The sequence below is a fragment of the Sardina pilchardus genome, chromosome 8 (assembly GCF_963854185.1).
Source record: "Sardina pilchardus chromosome 8, fSarPil1.1, whole genome shotgun sequence".
NCBI lineage: Eukaryota > Metazoa > Chordata > Actinopteri > Clupeiformes > Clupeidae > Sardina > Sardina pilchardus.
This window is the reverse complement of record NC_085001.1, coordinates 20,608,274-20,630,193: the sequence shown is the minus strand read 5'-3', so window position 1 is coordinate 20,630,193 and position 21,920 is coordinate 20,608,274. Positions and strand designations below refer to the sequence as shown.

Genomic DNA, 21,920 nt, shown 5'->3' with positions numbered 1-21,920 from the left:
AGTTGCCCCTCCTGCTAAGACTCTGCAGCTCTCGTTGACGTATGAAGCCAGCCTAAGCCAGCCTAAGTCAGCCGCAGTTCATCGCAAACGCACCTATTATTAATCCCGTGCGAACGCAACCCTCTGTAAAGATGTCTGTAATATTTCGTCACATCCTGATTTGAAAACAATTCCACCATAGTCTGAATGAAAACATAACATGCTGTGCAGCTCCTAATAGGATGTAGCTAGTTTGCCTAATAGCTTGATATTGTTAGCCATTTCAAACTACGTATGGCATAACATAAAGCTAATGTTTGCTAGTTTAACCAAGTTGTGTAGTCTTTCAAATCTGAAACTAGGTGCGTTTGCGATGAGCTGCGGCTGACTTTGGCTGACTTACGGGGCAGTCACACGCTTGCGTCCGCCAACGTATGCCTCATTTTGTCACATTTCCATAAACGCGAACTGATTGGTTTGTCAGTGTTCGAAAATGTGCATACACGGAATTTCATTGGCTGGCGCTTGCGCGATCCGTCAAAAGTTGAACATTTCTCAACTTTTTAGCGGAGGCAACGTATCTCAGGCAACGCATCGGACCCACAATTCAGTGCGGCATGAAATGAAGTCCAGCCAATAGGTGCGTTTGACTTGACGAAAATCTGCGCAGATCTGACTTGATGTGATGCATGCTGGGTTAAACAGAGTGCATACTGGGACAGACGAAATGCAAACTGGTTAGAAATCATGTCCGACTTCTTGCAGTCGCGGTGGGAGTTACCCCCGTGACATCATGTCACATGTCCTTACAAGATCTCGGGAGACTGCGTCTTAGCTCAGCCAGCGCAGTTCAGCGCAGTTCGTTTTTGAGCAACTGCGCTGGCAAAAACCCACCCCAATGACGTCAGTTCAAAGTTGTGATAGGGCCGTTTGGAAGAATCTCCCCATGACGAGTATGACAGGTGTCTCGTTCTGCCTCCTTACCCAAGACACTAGAGCGGACCAAGACGAATCAGTTCAACTGCACTAAAACCAACGTCTGGGATGACGCTAGAGCTTATCCCTGTGATCCATCTTGCTCTGTTCTAGAATCTTTGCTCCTTACGTTAGAATCTGCTAAAATGAACAGAAATCGAACGGATACCTTCTTATTTGTGATTTCTGGAACAGCGGTAGGCTAGCCTACTGAAAACGTGAGGATACTCTGCTATTTTATGCTGTTGGTTAAATATATACACACGGAAAACACTTGATATTTAATTAATGTGCTGCAATGCAGGCCTGTTAACTGTATGACAACAGTGGTTTATTTAAACACATCATATCAATTTATTTCGTCAGTCACCATGCTCATTTTAATGAGCAAGAATAAAAGTTTTACTGTATTTAATACAGAATCCCGCGATATCTACCGCGATATCTACCGCGAGGTCTCCAGCCAGGTCTCTCGCGAGTAACTTCAGGTACGTAAGCTCAGTCAGACTGTCCGGGATGAGCTGCGTGTGCTAGTCGCCCCTCCTGCTAAGACTCTGCAGCTCTCGTTGACGTATGAAGCCAGCCTAAGTCAGCCTAAGTCAGCCGCAGCTCATCGCAAACGCACCTAATAGGCGTGTTTCCACTATCGGAACTATCGGGCCGTTTTTCAGGGACTTCGCCGTGTGCGCGTGTCTCCACCGACCGGGCCGGTCCGAGAGGGCCGTCTTCAGGGCCATTTACAGGAACTAAAGGAGTACCTGATGGAGGGTATGTACTAAAAACGGCCCGGTAGAGTTGCTTTTAGGTCTATGGGCGGTACTAGTGGCTACCTCGCGCAGATTGGTTGTCGCAGTGACATCAGCAGATCACGACAAACAACCTCGAAATTTGAAGTGAGGATTTGCTAGAGGATTTTTTCACAACATGAGAAGCACAAGACGATCTACTTGACTCTACTCGTCAAAAGAACTCTTCTAGTCCTTCCAGTCTCCTAGTCAAAACAGAGCTTTTCGCTGTTGTCCTTGCTTGTGTGATGCCAATAAAACTCACTTTCCAACACGTAATACTTTTACACTTTGCCTAAACTGAGCTAGCTAGCACAGTACATATAGAAAGTTAATGGCAAGGGCTAGTGAGGTTTGCTAGCTAGGAAGCTAAGGACTGTGGTTAAACGTGTATGTTGTTACAAACTAACCTCATTGCTTGTGTGTGATACCAATAAGACACTTTCGGACACAATAAACCATTTAATTTAGCCTGTTAACCGACCTGGCAAGCTAACTTTTGCACCGTAGCCTAATGAGTGACGTTTGCTAGCTAGCTAGCTAGCTAGCGGTTTCGTACACGCAAGTTAAGCCTACAAGCTGGCTTTACATATTTTTGTAATAACAGAGCGATGTAAACCGCGTGGTAATAACCTTTATGTTGGGATAACTTGTGTTGTGCTCCTACTCACACAAGAGCTGGCAGTAAGTGTGATTGTCTACTAACTAACCAACTAGCTAACAGGCTAATAAACAAACCATGCTAGGCGAGTAACGTCGTGGAAGGGTGTCACGTCACTTGTAGTTGTAGTCCATTTATGAAATGAAACGAGCAATTACGTTTTTTTTTAATTAAGGGGAAATAGGGTCTGATATTTTCACAGTTGGTAGATTATTACAGTATGAAGACTGAAAAATATTTTTGGTGGATAAGATCACTGTTATTGCTTGTGTGTGATTGATACCAATAACACTTTCGGACACAATAAACCATTTAATTTAGCCTGTTAACGACCTGGCTAGGTAAGTTTTGCACCGTAGCCTAATGAGTGATGTTAGCTAGCGGTTTTGTACACGCAACCTAAGCCTACAAGCTGTTTACAGCTCCTCTAGTCATGGTAAAATTTCATGTTTGGTATATAGTTAATCTAGATACACTTATGATGTGGGTGCTTGCGTTTCTTTACGAATTTGCAGTCATAGTTGGTATAGAAATGACCTAAGTGACAGCTATATCAAACCGAGTAAACAGACGTGATTTGATGACGGTGTCGCGAGGTCCATAGCCTACAGGGCCATCACTGTAATGGAGACACAACGTCTGAGAGGACCAGGCCAGTCGCGGCCCGGTCAAAAGTACCTTCCCCCAAAAAAGTCCCAGAGCCAGGGTAAAGGAAACACGCCTAATGTAAAGTGAATGGGAAAACAACGGACGAACGTTGGCCGGCTGGCTTCATACGTCAACGAGAGCTGCAGAGTCTTAGCAGGAGGGGCAACTAGCACACGCAGCTCATCCCGGACAGTCTGACTGCTTACGTACCTGAAGTTACTCGCGAGAGACCTGGCTGGAGACCTCGCGGTAGATATCGCGGGATTTTGTATTAAATATAGTAAAACTTTTCTTCTTTCATTAAAATGAGCATGGTGACTGACGAAATAAATTGATATGATGTGTTTAAATAAACCACGTACTGTTGTCATACAGTTAACAGGCCTGCATTGCAGCACATTAATTAAATATCATGTGTTTTCCGTGTGTATATATTTAACCAACAGCATAAAATAGCAGAGTATCCTCACGTTTTCAGTAGGCTAGCCTACCGCTGTTCCAGAAATCACAAATAAGAAGGTATCCGTTCGATTTCTGTTCATTTTAGCAGATTCTAACGTAAGGAGCAAAGATTCTAGAACAGAGCAAGATGGATCACAGGGATAAGCTCCAGCGTCATCCCAGACGTTGGTTTTAGTGCAGTTGAACTGATCCGTCTTGGTCCGCTCTAGTGTCTTGGGTAAGGAGGCAGAACGAGACACCTGTCATACTCGTCATGGGGAGATTCTTCCAAACGGCCCTATCACAACTTTGAACTGACGTCATTGGGGTGGGTTTTGGCCAGCGCAGTTGCTCAAAAACGAACTGCGCTGAACTGCGCTGGCTGAGCTAAGACGCAGTCTCCCGAGATCTTGTATGGACATGTGACATGATGTCACGGGGGTAACTCCCACCGCGACTGCAAGAAGTCGGACATGATTTCTAACCAGTTTGCATTTCGTCTGTCCCAGTATGCACTCTGTTTAACCCAGCATGCATCACATCAAGTCAGATCTGCGCAGATTTTCGTCAAGTCAAACGCACCTACTGCTTCACGTACCTGACGCAAAGTATCACGTGCACGGCGACGAAGATGTGACGGCAGAACGTAAACGTAGTTACTCCTCCCATGTCAGGTAAAATGTCAGAGATGTCTAGTCCCGTCCGAATTGGACATTTTTATTACAGAGGTCATATGATAAACCTGCATTACTCTACGTCCCCCCATAAAACTAATCCCGTCCGAATAGGCCTATAGACAGGCTTTTACCAGCGTAAAGCCGAAACACACACACACCCCATAGAGAGTGATTCAACAATCTTCAATTATCTCTTGAAGATTGTTGAATCACTCTCTATGGGGGGTGTGTGTGTTTCGCAATTAATAGATAGATAGATAGATAGATAGATACTTTATATTGCATTGCATTGCATGGCTGTCATGACAATGTAATGAACAAAAACAACCTGTAGACAAATGTAATTAAAATACATTTTATTACTTTTTGAGTAGATCTCAGAAGTACATACAGTAGTATAGCTATAATATTTGGACTGTGAAAGTAATCCCCCTTATACAAAGATTTTTGTATTTATAGCATCAGAATGTTGAACACTGGCATATGATTTAGCAAACCACTAGTGAGGCTACAGTAAGAAGACGGCTTAATGAAACCCATACAAGGTGGTGGGTATCTGTGGTTATTTCAGGGACCAATCTGGATTCATCGCTGCTGGTAAACGATATGCGCACTGATGGTAAATATGCTCATTGCATAAATGTGATATTACGTTCCGAAAGAGAATGTCTTTATAAACCATGCATCGCACTTCAGTATTATTGCCTCTGGCTCAGTGAGACACTGATGATAAGCCGCCTGTTCATGGACATTGAACTTCTATTCTGAGCTAGCGTCTGGCACTATGCATATAATGCATACAGTCAATCTTATACAACTGCATTTCGAGTACATTTGTGCGTTGTGACGTGTGCCGTGCAAGGTGCACAGATTTTGTTACTCTCACTTCCAAGAGTCGTATTTAATTGTCACACAATAAATAATAAATAATTTGAAGCAAAGAGTAAGTAACACCATTTAGATCCTCTGTTGGGGGGAAAAAAACTTCAGAGTGGACTGCAGAAATGTAGCACTTGAAGACAATACATGTCTGCTACATCTCGAGGCCAGCCATGTCTTTCTAATCCGAGGCCTTACAAAATAACCCAGATGAAGACAATGACAAATACATTGGGTGCAGGTCACTGCTGTTGAAGAGACCAGCCTCTGAGGCCTTCATTGATCTATGTAGCAGGCCGAGACAGGGAGGAGGAAGGGGCGGAAAAACATGGCTGCTAAGGTGTGAGCGACAGGAATGTCTTTCATCATCATCGCCCGACAGAGTTCAGCCTTTGGCACCCTGCTCCACTTCTTCATCCTCGTCCTTCACCTGAGAGGAGAACAGAAAAAGACATTTTGGGTGAGGTAATTCAACCCGGTCATAAAGTGTATGGAAGAAGATTAAGACATCAGAGAAGCATTGATAACGATATGAACATTCTGTGATGCATTCAGCCCTCTTCACTCTCACATATGCATTTTCAAACTCTTCAAACTGCCAAAATGGCATATAACTGAATGAGTGATTTTACCACTCCTAGATTCACAAAGGAACCAGAATAAAACCGATTACAGCTCTAATCCGTATAGCACAAGGGTCATTGCAATAGTAACACAATATTCTACATCATCCAATGAATGGCCCAGCGTCAATTTCAAAACTTAAGATCAAAATCGTCACTGTAACAGATCAACTTTGGGATGAGAATGTGAACCAACATATGACAGAATGTACCTGCTCTACTCCCTCCACCTCTGGGACATAGAACTGAAGCATGTTCTGGATCCCACTCTTGAGGGTGACAATGGAACTGGGACAGCTGGTGCAGGATCCCTGTAGTTTGAGCTTCACAATGCCATCATCAAATCCTCTATACAACACATCACCACCATCCTCCTGCACTGTCGGCCTGTGGGATGAGAGACAGGAAGACTTAGTTTGGCCATCTTATCTAAACAAACACCGAGCATGGGTGGTTTAAAGCAGTTGCCTTGAGATGTTCAGATTCACACTCATGTCAGTGCATTGCGATGATAATATATTTTCAACTTACCTAATACGAGTGTCCAGAAGTTCTTTTATCATTGCAACTACCTCGTCGTCATCATCCGATGGAGCTGTTTGAGAGGGAACAGTGTAACTCCAACAGTGACATTTGTGCAAAATCTGTTTATTCAAGGTGTCCTTAGTCAATCCATTAGCTTTAATTATTTGGAATCTAACAAAGAAAAAAACAAAACAAACCTGTGTCTGCTTGTGGTGAGGCATCATCATTCAGCACTGGAAGTCCAGTGGTAAAGAAGTCCATGATTGTTGCAAAGACATCAGGCTTGATTACTTTCCACTCCATAGTCTCATCAGCCTAATGTATGGAAATGGTCAAATCGGTCATTCCAGTAGATCTAGGCCAAAGCTACTTATGCCAAAGTCTGTATTGCATTCAAGTATTTCACAGCATACAAGTTCATACCCTAGTAATTGTTATGAAATCTGGACCCAGGAAAACGCTTTTTACACCGTCAATTCTAAACAGATGCCTGTAAAATACAAATGTTATAGTTCATCACAATCAGTGATGAGTGCAATCACGCCTATAATGTATGTATGTATATAATATATGGCAATTCAATAGGCGACACAAACTAGACTGTAAAAAAATAATACAGAGGAGTTGAGCACCTGGCCAGGGGAGAGCAGTATGCATCACGAGGTCCAGCAAAATCAATCGTTCCCGACTCCAGCACCACGCGACCAGGTAGGAACTTCAGACTGTTTGGGTTTGGAGTGTCTTGGGTCTGTATGAACATGTTTCTCACTGGTTAAAAAGCAAACAAAGAAACGTTAAGTCTCAGTCGGGTGAGGCGTATTCATCTGATAGGACTGTGACAGAAAACAAGGAGAAAACTGCTCACCAAATACATGATTGGTGGGCCTAATTGATGCCAGTGGTAGTCCTCTCGTAATTGCCTTTTGACCTGAAGGTCTCTCCAGTATAGCGACATAATTACGAACGTGCCTGTAAAAATATTCATGATTCTGTTATGTTGAAACTTTCGCCTTGAGAGGGGAGATTAGAGTCAGCAACAACACAGCACCTGGCTCCAGCAACACAGAAAGAGACATTTAAACTAGCCAGTTAGCTAGCTAATCATAACATACAATCTTTACACAGCATGTATACAACGTATCGCATTTGCATATGACTAAACTGGCAATAGACTGTACTGAAAGTGCATTTCTAGTTATGGCACTAACATTAGCTGATTTTAAGAAAGTCAAAGTTGAGGACAAATCTGCGTCAGATCTTAGCTCACACCGAGGATTATGAAACGCGCAACCACGACCGAAGCAATAACGTATAACCATGAACAAACGGATTGCATGAATGACATTGCAAAGGCTTATTTTAAAAACAAGCCTCCGGACAATACTCCATTCAAATTCAACTCACGGTCTTGCTATTAACGCAGAAATATTCCACAACCTCCCGACACGACCGTAGGATGCCATGTTTACAAGGATTCTTCTTCGTCTAAATTGATCTCAATTTTAGTGAAGACTTATGTTGAGCCTGATCTGCACTGCCACCTTTCAGTCTGGATGTGAAAAACATGCTCTGTTTCATTTTTTGATAATTAAATTTACATTATATTATCATTCTTAACGAATATTCTTGTAACCTAACACATAAATAATCAAATAAGATGATACACTCAAAAATAATAATAAAATAAATGAAAATAAATAAATAAAAACTTCACAAGTCTGTAGACTTCTAGTAAACACTAGAGGCAGCAGTCTTCCGGGTGCGTGCGCTCTGCAGTAAACGGAGCACGAACCCAGGAAGAGAGAAAAAATGGTTGCTGATGTTGAGGAATGATGAAAAATCAGTCTCGAGGTCAAGATTAAAACTCATTGGAATGGACTCACGTTTTCTTACGTTAATGCTTTCCTGTGGTGCATTGCTGTAAGTAATAATCGGGCTAGAGACCTGAATCTTAATCTGTTTATTTGGTTTTGCTGTGAGATAACTAGCTAGCTAACGTTACAGCTGATTATAGAGTTCCTCTGTATAATTAGCATGCAAGAGTGTTCCTCCTTATAACATCACATGTCAATGGAAGCAGCATTGTTTCAAACCAAGTTGTTCTGCATGTTCATTTTGTCCATTGTTCCAGTGGGTAGTGAAGGTATGTTGTGCCATATGATTTCAGGCTACACTAGCTAACTGACAACTCATTCATATTCAGCCTGGTCAGGTCTGTCTGCTAATTAGTCAGGTGCTCTTGGACGTTATCTCAATAGCCTACTACACCAGAAAGGTAGTTTATTTTTTGTGCTTCTGTAGTTCTCTGTGAAAAATAGTATTGAAAACATTACACCGTTGTGAAGTGTTATTGAAAACATTGCACCGTTATTCATTGATTTGACTGGGCAATCTTTTGTGGTCTTCTTGCAGAGCATTGCCAATGAAAGCAGATACACAGACATGATTTGGAACGCAGAAAACAGTTTACTTCAAGTTCAATGATATGACCATCTACATGGCTTACATCCAAAACAAACATTACACTATGGAACACTACATTTTGTCACTCCCATTTTGCTGTGGGAAAATGTACTGACTCCAAATGTCTAACACAGTGACAGTCATTAGTTGAGAACCAGATCAAATCCATTTTCACAATACCAAAGTGTGGTTCAGTTAGTCCTCCATCAAAATGTTTTCTGCACTGAAGAAGTTGGTTGGCTCCGAGCCTGTGCCACCTAAAGACAAGAACATCCCTGCAGGTCTTCAGTCAATGAACCAAAGCTTACAAAGGCGCTTTGCAAAGGGTGTTCAATACAACAGTGAGTACCTCTGCTCTCCTGCTCCATTGTTGAAATGAGCATATGCATTTTGAATTTGTTAATCGTGCAGATTATCATGAATCTTCATAGTTAGCAGGAGGAAAAATCATATGGTAATTTCATGTATTTCATACCACCTTTTTGCTGTCCTCTCTTTCAAGTGAAAATTGTTATTCGTGGAGACCGAAACACAGGGAAGAGCACCTTGTGGCAACGACTTCAGGGACAGAAGTTTGTAGAGGAGTACATTCCTACTCAGGAGATCCAGGTCACTAGCATCCACTGGAGTTACAAAAGTAAGTGGGCCTGGTGGCTAGCACAGTCATGAAGTAGGCTGGTTAGGGTTTCATCCTGTTTGAATGCTGCTCTTTACATACGGGCTGATTAGACTTGGGTGTTTTATTGTAATTTTGTGTGTTTTCGTGTTACACATGTGAAAAAAATGGATGCATTTTGAATAGTAATTTCAGATATGCACAGGAGACATGTTTTATTCCATTTCCTATAAGTAGGGGATTTCTCAGTCACTTGGACTGACAAGCCTATAGAACATTACATAACTTGATGCAGGATATAATAACAATGCACAGTTGGCTGGCAGCAGTCTCAAAAAGTACCACATGTTGTACCCGGGATCCGTAAAGACCCTTCTTCACTGTACAACATGAGCTGGCAGTAGCCTGCATTCCCAACCAAAGTGTAGTTTGTCTGTGCTCTGTGTTTGTGGTATTTTTTTGTTGTTGTTGTCATCAGTTGTTTTGAAGTTGTTTAAATTTCCATTTTTATTTGAACCATGCCTTTCATTCATTTATCGAATTATATCCAATTTAGGTGCCAACCAAGGTAAAATAATTTCAACAAAACTATCACTAGTATGTTGGTGTCCTCTATAGAAATAGGACTGATTATAGATCTGTAATGGTACAAATGTAGGCTTTTGCTGAAAATATTGCTGACCTCTTATAGATATGACAAATATCTATAATGAATAAAAAAAAAAAAAAAGCTACACAAACCCTTCTTTCACAGTTCAGCAGTTTAGATCAAGTAGTCTAGTTGATTATCATTAGTATTTAATTTGGTTTAGTCAGTTGTGAATCCCTTTTCATTATAATTATACTGTTTCATTAGAAAAGCAAGTAGGCTGTTCTTTGTAGTTTTTTTCTGAGCTAATGTCATCCCCTAGTGCATGTGACTGTAGAATTAGTAGTCAAAAGAATCCATGGAATTCCAACTCCTTCGGGGGGAAACTAATACTGACAGATTCAATGCAGCACAATAACTTGTATAAAGATCATTTCATTTCTTTGATTGCCCCAATTTCCCCAATTCTCTGTTCCATAGCAACTGATGATGTGGTCAAGGTGGAAGTGTGGGATGTGGTGGATAAAGGTGAGTCAGTAATGCAATGTGTTGAGTGCCTCATGACTATGTTATTTACCTTTGACTCTTGATCTGAAGCTGTTGTGTAGATGTATAAGGATAATGTGTACTATTAACAATGGAGTTTTTCTCTTCCTTTGCCCAAACGCATAACTCATCAAGGCCAAAAATATCCTCTTCCTGAAGGTGTAGGTGAGAGTGATCGTAGCTTGTAGAGGTTTGAGTGTGAGCTAACTGTGTTCACTGCGGTGTGCCTTAATGCTAAGTGTTGCCTGTGCCGTCTCACTGCTACTATACCCTGGCCTGCTCACAGATGTGGCACAGCTAACGTTCAGACAGATTTTCTGTTTGAACTTTGTTTGAGCACAGTATAGTTTAGACAGCATCCACACAGTGCTCATCTGTTGGCTTTGACACTTGTCTTTGCTTTTCGCCTAATGTGTTGTCCTCAGATGGTCAAATTAGATTCACCATCTCTCTATTGAAATTCTTGTTGAATGTTTCATATTTTAGGAATTTTCACTGTGTCAGTGATATCCCTCATTGATGTTCCACTTCCAAAGCCACAGAGCATATGCTTTTCTAATACATATGAATGGCCGTGGTTATAATATCCAGTGTAATCCAATGCTGCATTGAAGCAGTAAACATGAATGGCTTAAGCACCTGTCTAATTGCACTTTATAATGCCACGAGTTTTACCAGTGCCAAATGAAAGGCATAACTATTTCGCTGTCCATTGTGTGAACAGAGAAATAGTTATATGTATTTTAATGTATAAGTGAAATTGCTCATCCATTGCAATTTGATGGCACTAACATGTTTTACGCCAATATACTTTATTCCTGTATTTCCTTAATACTCTTTAAACCTTAAGAAGTAATCAGTGAAATTAGTCTCTGACTGTTTCCCTGAAATGCAGGTTTGAAGTTCACATATTCTTGAAGTTATACTAAGGTTTCATAAAAGATTTGCCCCATATGTGTGTATTAACATACTAGAGATTTGGAATGACTTTTGCCATTTTGACCTGAGAACATATCTGTATTTTTATTTTGTTTTAAATATCACAGGAAAAGGAAAAAAGAAAGGTGATAACCTGAAATTAGAGAACGAACCTCAAGAGGCAAGTATTGGAAAATACTGAAGGATCACTTTCTTCGATATTCTTAACGCCATGTCAGTTGATGTCCTTTGATTGAGTTTAATTGTTCTGTCATCATTTCCATCACTGTAGCAATCGGACAAAGAAGTGGCTTTGGACGCAGAATTTCTGGATGTTTACAAGAACTGCAATGGTGTGATCATGATGTTTGACATCACCAAACAATGGTAATAACACCACACACACACACACACACACAGACACACTCTGTATTTGAACGCACACAAGTCCTGCCATTTGAACACACTGTGACAAGAATCACACCACATTGTGCCTTTATTCTCTGCAGGACGTACAACTACATTTTACGAGAGCTACCGAAGGTGCCTCACCACGTGCCGGTGTGCGTCCTCGGCAACCACCGTGACATGGGTGAACACCGCATCGTTCTGCCGGACGACATCCGCAATTTCATTGCGGACCTCAACAGGTAAGGAAGGGGTGTGGAGATTTTGGTGGCGAGGCTATAAGCTAACCAAAACGTGGAGCGTATGAGTAAGTTTTGTGCGTGTGCCCTTGTCTTTTCGTAGGCCACTAGGCTCATCTTACATCCACTACGCTGAATCCTCCATGAAGAATGGATTTGGCCTCAAATACCTACACAGATTTTTCAACATTCCTTTCTTACAACTACAGGTAAACCCTCTCAGCATCCCATTCCACATATGTGACAAGACTCATGCCTGAAGCTATTTTTTTAAAGTATTTTAGATTATATTTTTCAACGACATGTTTGTTGAACCCATACTCCATTACAGTCACATGAGCTGTGTCAGGAGCAGCGTTGTCTTAAGATGTCCTTCATTATTGATTTGGTTGGAGTGGAAAACAACACAGGTGATAGATTATCCTGCCGTAAGCCTAGAGCCAGTCAAGACTGTGTGTGTGTGTGTGTGTGTGTGTGTGTGTGTGTGTGTGTGTGTGTGTGTGTGTGTGTGTGTGTGTGTGTGTGTGTGTGTGTGTGTGTGTGTGTGTGTGTGTGTGTGTGTGTGTGTGTGTGTGGAACCACGTGCTGAGAAGATGAAACCACTAGCGAGTCTATCAGTGGCCTCCTTATGTGTCGGCTGGTTATTTAATATGCTAGTCTAGATCCGCCGGCTCTCTCTCTCTCTCTCTCTCGCGCGCGCGCTGGTAGCTGTTGACGGGGGCTGTGCAGTAGTGAGAGGCTGCCTCGGGGGCACAGTCACTTGATTGTTCTCACCGCCGCCCCTGCCGTGCTCTGGTCTGTGCAGAGGGAGACTTTGCTGCGGCAGCTCGAGACCAATCAGCTGGACATTGACGCTACGCTGGAGGAGCTGTGCGTGCAGCAGGAGACCGAGGACCAGAACTACGAGATGTAATGACCCACCTTTATGTGTTGTGCTGTTTGGGTTTTTTTTTTTTTTCCTTTTCTTTTCTCTGCTTCAGTTCATTATAGATAACGAGCTCTGCAATGCTTTGGTATTGAGAGAAATGATGTGAAATGTCCACATTTGAATGTATACAAGCTCAAGTAGAGTGGTTGTGTCTTATTACGGATGGCAACTTGTTGATGTTGTCTGTGCTGTGGATTGGCAGCTTCCTGGAGGTGATGGACTCTCGTGGTAAAGGGTACAGCTCCCCCGGCCGTGCCAATGGACAGAGCCCGTCCTCAGGGTCCCAGTCCCCCGTCCCCCCGCCCAGCAGGGACTCCACGGACAGCTCCAGCCCCGGCACTCCGCAGCCCCCCATCCCGGCCCAGGCGCAGCAGTCTCCGCCGACCTCCTCTCCGACCTCCTCGCCGCCCGAGCCCTCCAGCGCAGCGGCGTCGCCACCTCCTCCGGCCGACCTCCAGTCTCCCGAGCGCCCAGCGCCCGCCCCTTCCCCTTCCTCCTCCTCCTCCTCCGCACCAGCACCTGACGCGCCTGTGGCCGCGCCTCCCCAGAAGCGTGGCATCATATCCCGGCTGTTTGGGTCGTCCCCCGCCCCGGAACCCCCTGCTGCCAAGCCAGGTGAGCCAGATGACTGCCGTTCCCAGAAGTGGACATCCCAGGTTCAGAAATTAAAAGTCCTGCCAATGATTTGTTCCAACCATTTTGTAAACCAGCACAACTCCTCAGTCAAGTTGGTCAGCCAGTTGGTGAAATTACCAGTGTTAAGTGCACAGACAGAAGGAATACAAGACTTTCTTGAAGCCAGGGTGGTCCACCTCTGGCCATTCCTGATTAGTTCCCAAACTGCCAACAGTGTGAATGCACTTTGAAGAAATCACAAAAAAAAAACAGTCACTCACCACACACTGGAATACTTAACTGATTTATTTTATCAAGAGCAAAGTCAAGTTACAACACGTTTCTCTTGTTTGCCTCCTCGATTCCTCTCCCCGTGAAGACGTGTTGTTGGCTCTTGCTACAATAAGTGTTCCAGTGTGCGGTGACTACTTTGACTTTTTGATTCTCATGTTCCTGCACTCACCAGCACCTGGTAACCTGAGGTAGCAGTAAAAGGCAGCACACGCTGCACTTTGATGTAGCTTTGTTATACTTTGGTATCATTGTTAATGGGAGTCAGCCAAGTAGTTTTAGATTTTTGGTATTTGCAAGAAATGTAACGGGTCAAGTGTTGTGGATTGCAGTGTGTAAAATCGTGTATGCTCTGCTAGGGCGTGCAGAGGATTTGGTTCCCTTGCACAGACAGGCACAAAAACTTCAAAGTGCTAACAATAGTCTTCATGGTCCGCTTGGCAGCAATGTGGAACTTGCAGAGAGGGGGATAAGCTACTTGTAGTTCTGAGTCAGATGTTTTCACCCAGTGGAGGGTTGCCTTCTTTTTGCCTCAGAGAAATGCTGTCAGCAGACTCCCAATCAATGGAAGCCATTGTGCCGGCAATACATTAAAAGGAGAGGTTTGAGAAATGGCTCATGTTGAAATGCTTAGCTTCACAACTGGATGTGTCGTCTTTTCAGTCTAAAAATGTGGCCTACCCTTTTTAGTGCTTAATCCTACATTTCTACCCAGCAACCAAAATCCATGTCAGATTTAGGATTGCTTACCTAACTTTTCACACAGGTGAATTTGAACAATATGCCCTTAAAGTGTATACAATTTGATTGTGTGATATTTAACCTTTGTAATAAAACGTATGAGATGGGAATATACACCATAATCCAGGAGTGGAGGTTTTGTTCTTGGTGACTTTCACTGTAGATTTTGTGTGATTCCTGTCTTCAGAGCCTCCTGCTCCAGTGTGTCCAGAGAAGGTCCAGAATGTGGATGACTTTGTGCCAGACGAGGGGCTGGACCGGAGCTTCCTGGAGGAGAGCATTCCACCCAAAGCCAGCGTGGCTCCCACACCCGTGGCTCCAGTGGACAGTGACAGGTAGGAAGCACTGTGGATTCACTGGAGGTCTGATGAATGACTCCACTGCAGAATCTGACTAACTAAAAGTGCTCATTTAAATATATTCACCTTTGATATGGGTCTTTGGGGGAGGGGTTATTATTTCGACATTGAAACATGTCTTGACCGACATTCTTATTGTAATGATTTTGAGTGATGATAATGATAATGAGGTACTTTTGGGCTAATGTTTAGGCTAATGTTTATGGTTGATGATTCAGCAATCATTAGTGTCACTTCACTTTAGCAATTGGTAACTGCATAACACTTAGTAGTACTCAACATTTTACCGAATGTAGTTTTTTTGCTTGTGCATAGCTAAGAGCTGTGGCATATATTCAATTAGAAATATATGGGAACTTCCAGGTGGACCATGTAAATGCTGTTTTTTTTATTCATCATATGCTGTTGTTTTTATTCAAAGTGATGGAGAAGGAGGAAACCCAATGGTGGCGGAGTTTCAGGATGACCTCGACCTTGATGACAAGGAGGCTTCACTCCCACCCCCAATCGTTTCAATCCCTAGCAAAGACCTCACATTATCTAGTGACGAGGACGAATCGCAACCCAAAGTCACCGTGGCTCTGGATGAGGACCTGGAACCAGAGCTCCAAAATCCCCTGTAAGCGCCATAGTTTAAAAGCCAGAACTGCTCAAATGAATGAACTTGATCAGCATGTAGTTTGCTTTTTTTTCTTTAAATCATCATTGCTTCCATCTCAATTTTCAATTTCAAACCTTTAATTATACTCGTCAGGCCATTGAGGGTCTCCCTCATTTACAACGGCGACGAGTTTACAGGGAAAGGTTGTGCATTAATTAAAAAAAAAAAAAAAACAATAGAAGGGACAGACAAAAGCATTTCAATTTAAGAATATCATCCTCTACCATCTCCTTCCTAACAGAGAGGACTTGAGTTCGCTGAGTCTGCAGGGAGCTGAGAGCCAGAGCACAGCTCCGGAGGCGATGCCTGCCCTCGCCGCCCTCACCACCCACGCTGAGCAGATCAAGATGGATACTCAAGCCCCCGAGCCGGCCATCCTCGTGCCATCCTCTGCAGCAGCGCCGGCGCAGCCAGCCAATCAGAGCAAGCGGAGGGTGGAGAAAGCGGCCTGCGCTCTGGGCGAGTCCTCGGACTCGGACGGGGACGCTCCTGTGGCCAAACAGATGCTGTCCTACGTCATGGATGATCCGGACTTTGAAAGCGAGGAGTCTGACACGCAGAAAGTAGTGAAGGTGAGCTGAGATAAGAAATGGAGACTTAAGCAGCTCTGGCAATATGTTTGTGTTGGCAGCTCTGATCATATTTTAGCATTAGCAGATGTTCATGTGTAGATGTGTGAACTAGTCTTATTGGTGGCTTATTTCGTTTTTTAAGAAAGACAATACTGAAATGTACAACCATTAGCACTTTCTGCTGTTAATGATAACTTTGTTATTATTGTATCTGTATTGGGAAGAATTCAGCCAGGCTGGCACTTTAGATAAGTAATACAGTTTAGAGGTTTGTTTACAAAATAGTCATGATTTCTATGTTATATGTTGTGTGCTCAATATGACCTTGGGTCACAGGGAAGGCTGTGGTCATGTTTATTAACACATTGACATCTACCGGTACATAAATACTGCATGTGAACACAAGATGGAAGTGTGGCCCCAAGGCTAAGTTTGTCTCCTTTTTGCGTGCCATAAATTGTGAGTCAAAATACTGTGCTCAAAACAAATGTCCCCTAAACTCTTTTTTTTTTGTCCAACATTGTGCTTCTTCGCAGGAGTCATTTCCTGTCAGGAATGACCTCTCTGACCTTTCCGATGATGATTTAATTCCCTCTAAAATGCTCGAGCCCATGAAACCCACTCCGCTGTCTTTCAAAACCAAGAACGAGAATGACCTCTTTGGTTTAGGATTCGAGGAAAAAGTGACCAAAACCAAAGACAGCAGTGATGAGCAAGATGGCAAGTCCTCTTTTAACTTCTTACCCAATAATGACAGTGTCTGGTATTTTCTATACACGTTTCACTCGCCAGTTTATGTGTTCTCACTTCTGATGGTTTGATAATTTTTTTCAGTGAAAGAAAAAAAGCATTCCACCAAAGAGAAGAAGAAAAAGAAGAAGAAAAGCAAAGAGGTGAGTCACATTTACATGAAAAAGGCATCATTATCATAACTCAGCTTTTTGCATCACCTAGCTTAGTCATTAGTCTCAGATGTCGACGTTGACTTGTGTGTGTGTGTGTGTGTGTGTGTGTGTGTGTGTGTGTGTGTGTGTGTGTGTGTGTGTGTGTGTGTGTGTGTGTGTGTGTGTGTGTGTGTGTGTGTGTGTGTGTGTGTGTGTGGTTTCACTTTGTCAGTGTGTGTGTGTGTGTGTGTGTGTGTGTGTTCACGTTACCAGTCAGAGATTTCAGGCCGTGTTCTGGTTTTGTTTCAGGAGGAGGAGAAATCCAGCAAGAAGAAGCAGAAGCACAAGAAGAAAGAGAAAGACGAGGCCGGAACGGGAGACGAGAAGGACAAGAAGAAGAAAAAGTCTCGGCCCAAGAAAACTGGCGACTTGGACGACCTGGAGTCCTTCTTGGCAGGAGGCGAGGAGTCCGCGAAGAGAGATGAGGGCGACTATGAGGAGCTATAGAAGCCCATCCACTACGGTGAGATGATTAGGAGATTGCACCACGTTTGGGACATCCAATCCACGTCGGAGAGGGAGGGGGGGGGACTCACAAACGGGTGACTGCTTCCCCCCTCCACCTTCAGATCCGTGGCAGAGCACTGGTCTGTCTTGTATAGTGGCTCTACCAATGCCACTGAGCCACACGAAAGTGCAGAGGAGACTCCCAGCTCCCTACTCGGGTACAGATTGCAATAAGTACAGATGCTACTGAAAGATACTATGTTTTATCCTTGCTAACTAGCTTTTTTTATATACCAGAAACCGGAATCGCTGAGTTTTCTATGCTGGTACTCTTCCCACTTTAAGACACACCACTCCAACTCTAAGTTTGGTCTTGCTGTTGTAGGCTGCGCTGTAATGCATGCCTTTTTAAGTTGCTAATGGATAGCCTTCATCATTGTGTATTTTTTTGTTTAGCTGTTAGTGTAGATATGCATTTTGTAAGAATGTAAGAGTTGTCCAATTTTTTCCTGGCTATGTGTATATTTGTTGTGAAGCGATGATATGACTCCATATTGATTTTCCCCCCTCTGACATTAGATGGTAAACTGTAGTATGCAGCCTGTTTGAATAATGCCTTAAAGAAAATCACAGCAAAAAATGCATGTTCAGGCTTTCTCCATTTTGAAGTGGTCTTATTGTAATATATATTATCATGTAAAGTTAATGAATTGTAATTGTGTTATAGCAGTATTTCTCACGACACCTTGTGGTCTTAAGTCAGTCTGTTGAACAGCTTCATGAAATTTGGCGGCTTACATTTTTCAGTGAAAACTGATCCGATTTGTTAAATGCTATTGTACTTACTGGCCAATGGAAATTATGGGTATAGTACAATAATTAGGCTACTGAATTTACATGCAGACTTTTAAATTATAATTAGTGCAAAGACAATAAAGCAAGAATACAGTACATTTGAAAATTATTTTGTTTTTATTTTAAAGATCATTCCAATAGATTTGGCAGTCTACAGTAGCCTTCAGGTAAAGATTTGGTAGAAGTCAGCTTTGGTTGAAATACCACCACAGGGTATGTTGAGGATGGTTTCATTTTGTATACAAAGTTGTCCTTCAACTCCATAATAGTAGTTTGGGAATAGGGAAAGTGTGTTCCTTAACTCTAGCTAACTTCAACATAGTTTACCCTGACAAAAGCGCAAGTTAGATTTGTATCACATATTTTTGTCAGGTATTTCTGATATGTGCTTTCTTGTTGTGTCTCTTGCCAAGAGATTGGGTTTATGCAATCTATCACTACGGATCTCACTACCTGCAAGTAAGCTTTTGTGACTTACCTGTGTGGGCAGTGCAGTGCTGTATGTGTTTTGACTGCAAAGGAGCCGCAGGGGTTGTACCACTCAGACTCTTAAACTCAACGTTGGCCTCAAGGATCTCCATCTTGGTCAAACTGCTGTACAGATACTACATACCATATGAGAGTCTTTCGCCATGAAACCGCATCACCTGTGCCCGTGTGGCTGTGTAATCATGAACTGTCCGCTTGTCTCTGTCTTCTGCTGTTTTTTTTTTTTTTGTTTGTTTGTTTGTTTTTCTACTTGTGTTCTGTTCTGTGAGTGACTGAAATGTAGAGATTATTGGTGTTCCGAGTTCTCCAAAAAAATGGTGACTGTCGCATGCCTTGTTGTCATGTATGTCGTGTTGCTCCCAACAAATACAGTGATGAGAGGTCATGTGTTAACAGCAAGCACATGGCTGGCCTATGAAGAGAACCATCTCAGCTCTTTGCAATAGACCTCAACTCTTTTAGAACACCAACAGATGGCAAACGTTCTTTGCTCTCTTACTCTCTTGTTTCTATTATGAAGCTATGCATCAACCTAAATGGCAGTAAGCATTTGAATCATTTCCTCTGAACGCCACTAAATGTCCATTTGGAAGAATTAATGCACTATCCTCCTCCGTGGTGCATGAGTCTCATATTCACAACAGAGACCGAGCGAATCCTTGGAAGTTAAGCCTAAATTAACGTTTATTCAATATCAAGAACATTCTGTCATCAGTACATGTGTATGCACTTGTGAAATAAATGCCAGCACATTTTTTTTTACAGTCAAAACAGTGTTTGTGGTATATTGTGGTAGACTTAAAGAGGTAAATATTGCACACGCATTTTTGTGCCAGATTCTGAAAAGGCAAATAAGAAAACATTGAACACAAGTTAATGAAAGTAAAATTAAGTCATGGTAAATGTTATATTATATTTATAATTGGTATTACATTCTATAATTTTTAGCTGATGTGTCTAAACACCGTTAACAGTACAATTAACATAGTAGCACAAATCTCTGAACTAGAGATGCAACATTATGATAAGATGGAGATGCTCAACCGCCACTCTGCCTCAGCCATCACTCCTCTGCGACGGCGTTGCCAGCGTCACCATCTGCGCCTCTGGCACGCAAGGGGATTTCACTGTATGTGCCATCATCCACCTACAGTAAAAGAGAAGTTAAGAGCTGGTGATCCAAATGAAATGTGAGCAAATTGATTTTATGTTCTTTGCAGAGCATTCAACCAACATACCTTTTCAGGCTTGGCTGTTTCTAGAAGTGGGGAAATGAGAGTAAACATGACATGTGTTTTTATTGTTCTCCTGCTTTAGGTAGATATTACATATCACATGGTATACTTGGAAAATACGTACTGCGTGCAAGCATACATGTACTGAAGGATGACAATGGCAGAATAGGGAAGAGAATCCAGCGTGCAAAGCTCCACACGTACGACAAATAGTCTGTCAGAGAGGCAAGAGTAAAATGTCATGTTTGGAGACCAAGATTTGGGTCACAGTATTTGTTTATTTTTGTTATGTATTGAAAGGATACTGAAGCATATGATAACACATGTAAAGAAGTGTCAAACAGCTTGTCTACTCTTGGCCTCATTAGTATGAGGAAACCAAAACTTGTTGAGCTGAGCACAAGCAGTTCCTGTGTCAGTTTTTTTTTTTTTTTTTTCATGGGGTCTATAAATAACAGACAAGACAACAGGCTCTCACCATTTAGAAAGTATTTCTCTGCCAGCTTGATGATGGTTTGATTCTTAAACATCAGGCCACACCAGTACACTCCATCTCCTTGACTCAGTTTTTGCACGGTGACTGTGAAAGCACTCGCCATGTCGTCAGTTATTGCCACGCTTCCGTTGTCAATTAAGTTTATTTTCTTACCAAAAGCAAAGCCTGTACAGCACTTCTCAGAGTCTTTCTTGCACCAGACCCTGTCCAAGTGTGCATACTCTTGACCATAGTGACAGACTAAAGTCTGGCCCTCCTCTGTGTTACATATGTCAGACTCTGAGGGATGGGAAAATTGAATGAATGTTTTTATACTGTGATGATGAGATAACATGATAGTCCTTAAATTGCCTGAATCAGTCATTGAAATATAACTGTTTATCTTTGCACTATTTTACATTGTCTGAAATGCATACAGAAATATTTGAGGAGTTTGGTTCCAAAACGCGATATCCATTTTTAATTAATGTTCTTAAATTTTCATAATTTGTTTTCTGCGTAGTTTCAGTAGAAATGTTTTTGGATATTGTTATTTGATTTAACTTTACCCAATCAAACAACACAACTGCAATTTGATAGATATTTCCTGGAATACACAATGAAATAACATGTCTTTTTAATGTTGTTTTAAATTGGATAGCGTTTTGGAACCAAACTCTCCATTTAATTATATTTCCTTTAGACAAGTTGGTGGTACTATGTCACAACTTATCGAAAAAGCATATGGCAAAATATAATTAATTCACTTCAGAAGAACATTTATGATTTTTTTTTGTAGAGTTGATGTAGTCATATACGGATCAGCTATCAGTATGGATCAAATGTTGTAAAGAGCAACAGTACAAGTCAATTCTCTATCATAAGTCTTATCTTGTGTTAGAAAGATTGAGTTACTGAAAAAAAAAATGTGTAGCTCATACAAAATCTATTGATACCGATATACACATGAAATCAATGCAGTTGCCTTAATAGTTGTACAATTTGTATCACTCCCAATGTAATACCTCAGCACTAGCTACGTGTTCATTAGAAATATATATATATATATAGATAGATACTAGATAGATAGATAGATAGATAGATATGATGAATACATATATAGGCCTATATGTGAAATGCGGAGAACTTACCTGTCAAAATAAGCACAAATATGAGTACAAGATGATATAAGTGCATTCCACACATACTTTCGCTGACGCAAAGACCAGACACATCCTCTCACAGCTTCTTTAAGTTGTAGGAAGTTGAAGTGAGAGGAAATGGTAAGCCACTAATTTGAAAAAAAAATCATCAGCCCTTAAAAAGCTGTAGGCTA

General features: G+C 42.0%; 3 protein-coding genes across 4 annotated transcripts; 1 reads left to right on the top strand and 2 right to left on the bottom strand.

Moving 5' to 3' along the window:
- Positions 1 to 4,507: 4,507 nt before the first annotated feature.
- Positions 4,508 to 7,678, bottom strand: nfu1 (NFU1 iron-sulfur cluster scaffold homolog (S. cerevisiae)). The gene is made up of 8 exons (XM_062543181.1): positions 7,598 to 7,678; positions 7,059 to 7,162; positions 6,826 to 6,961; positions 6,617 to 6,683; positions 6,391 to 6,508; positions 6,200 to 6,263; positions 5,881 to 6,055; positions 4,508 to 5,475 (listed from the first exon to the last, which is right to left on the bottom strand). Exons 1-8 carry the CDS (start codon positions 7,654 to 7,656, stop codon positions 5,431 to 5,433), a joined length of 768 nt encoding a protein of 255 aa, XP_062399165.1. The 5' UTR covers positions 7,657 to 7,678; the 3' UTR covers positions 4,508 to 5,430.
- Positions 7,679 to 7,984: 306 nt separating this feature from the next.
- rabl6b (RAB, member RAS oncogene family-like 6b) lies at positions 7,985 to 18,491 on the top strand. Of its 2 annotated transcripts, XM_062543178.1 has the most exons (17): positions 7,985 to 8,113; positions 8,606 to 8,997; positions 9,159 to 9,293; positions 10,342 to 10,389; positions 10,543 to 10,572; positions 11,454 to 11,506; positions 11,618 to 11,712; positions 11,835 to 11,975; positions 12,076 to 12,181; positions 12,778 to 12,881; positions 13,103 to 13,515; positions 14,735 to 14,882; positions 15,328 to 15,525; positions 15,809 to 16,139; positions 16,676 to 16,859; positions 16,974 to 17,032; positions 17,333 to 18,491. In XM_062543178.1, exons 2-17 carry the CDS (start codon positions 8,868 to 8,870, stop codon positions 17,528 to 17,530), a joined length of 2,373 nt encoding a protein of 790 aa, XP_062399162.1. In that variant the 5' UTR covers positions 7,985 to 8,113; positions 8,606 to 8,867; the 3' UTR covers positions 17,531 to 18,491. The 2 variants fall into 2 exon arrangements, with proteins under 2 accessions (XP_062399162.1, XP_062399163.1); XM_062543179.1 differs by lacking the exon at positions 10,543 to 10,572.
- An 881-nt stretch (positions 18,492 to 19,372) lies between these two features.
- On the bottom strand, positions 19,373 to 21,823 carry si:ch211-102c2.4 (uncharacterized protein LOC568178 homolog). The gene is made up of 5 exons (XM_062543180.1): positions 21,736 to 21,823; positions 20,588 to 20,884; positions 20,234 to 20,323; positions 20,113 to 20,132; positions 19,373 to 20,021 (listed from the first exon to the last, which is right to left on the bottom strand). The coding sequence occupies exons 1-5, from the start codon at positions 21,788 to 21,790 to the stop codon at positions 19,938 to 19,940; spliced, it is 546 nt and encodes a 181-aa protein (XP_062399164.1). The 5' UTR covers positions 21,791 to 21,823; the 3' UTR covers positions 19,373 to 19,937.
- Positions 21,824 to 21,920: the final 97 nt, after the last annotated feature.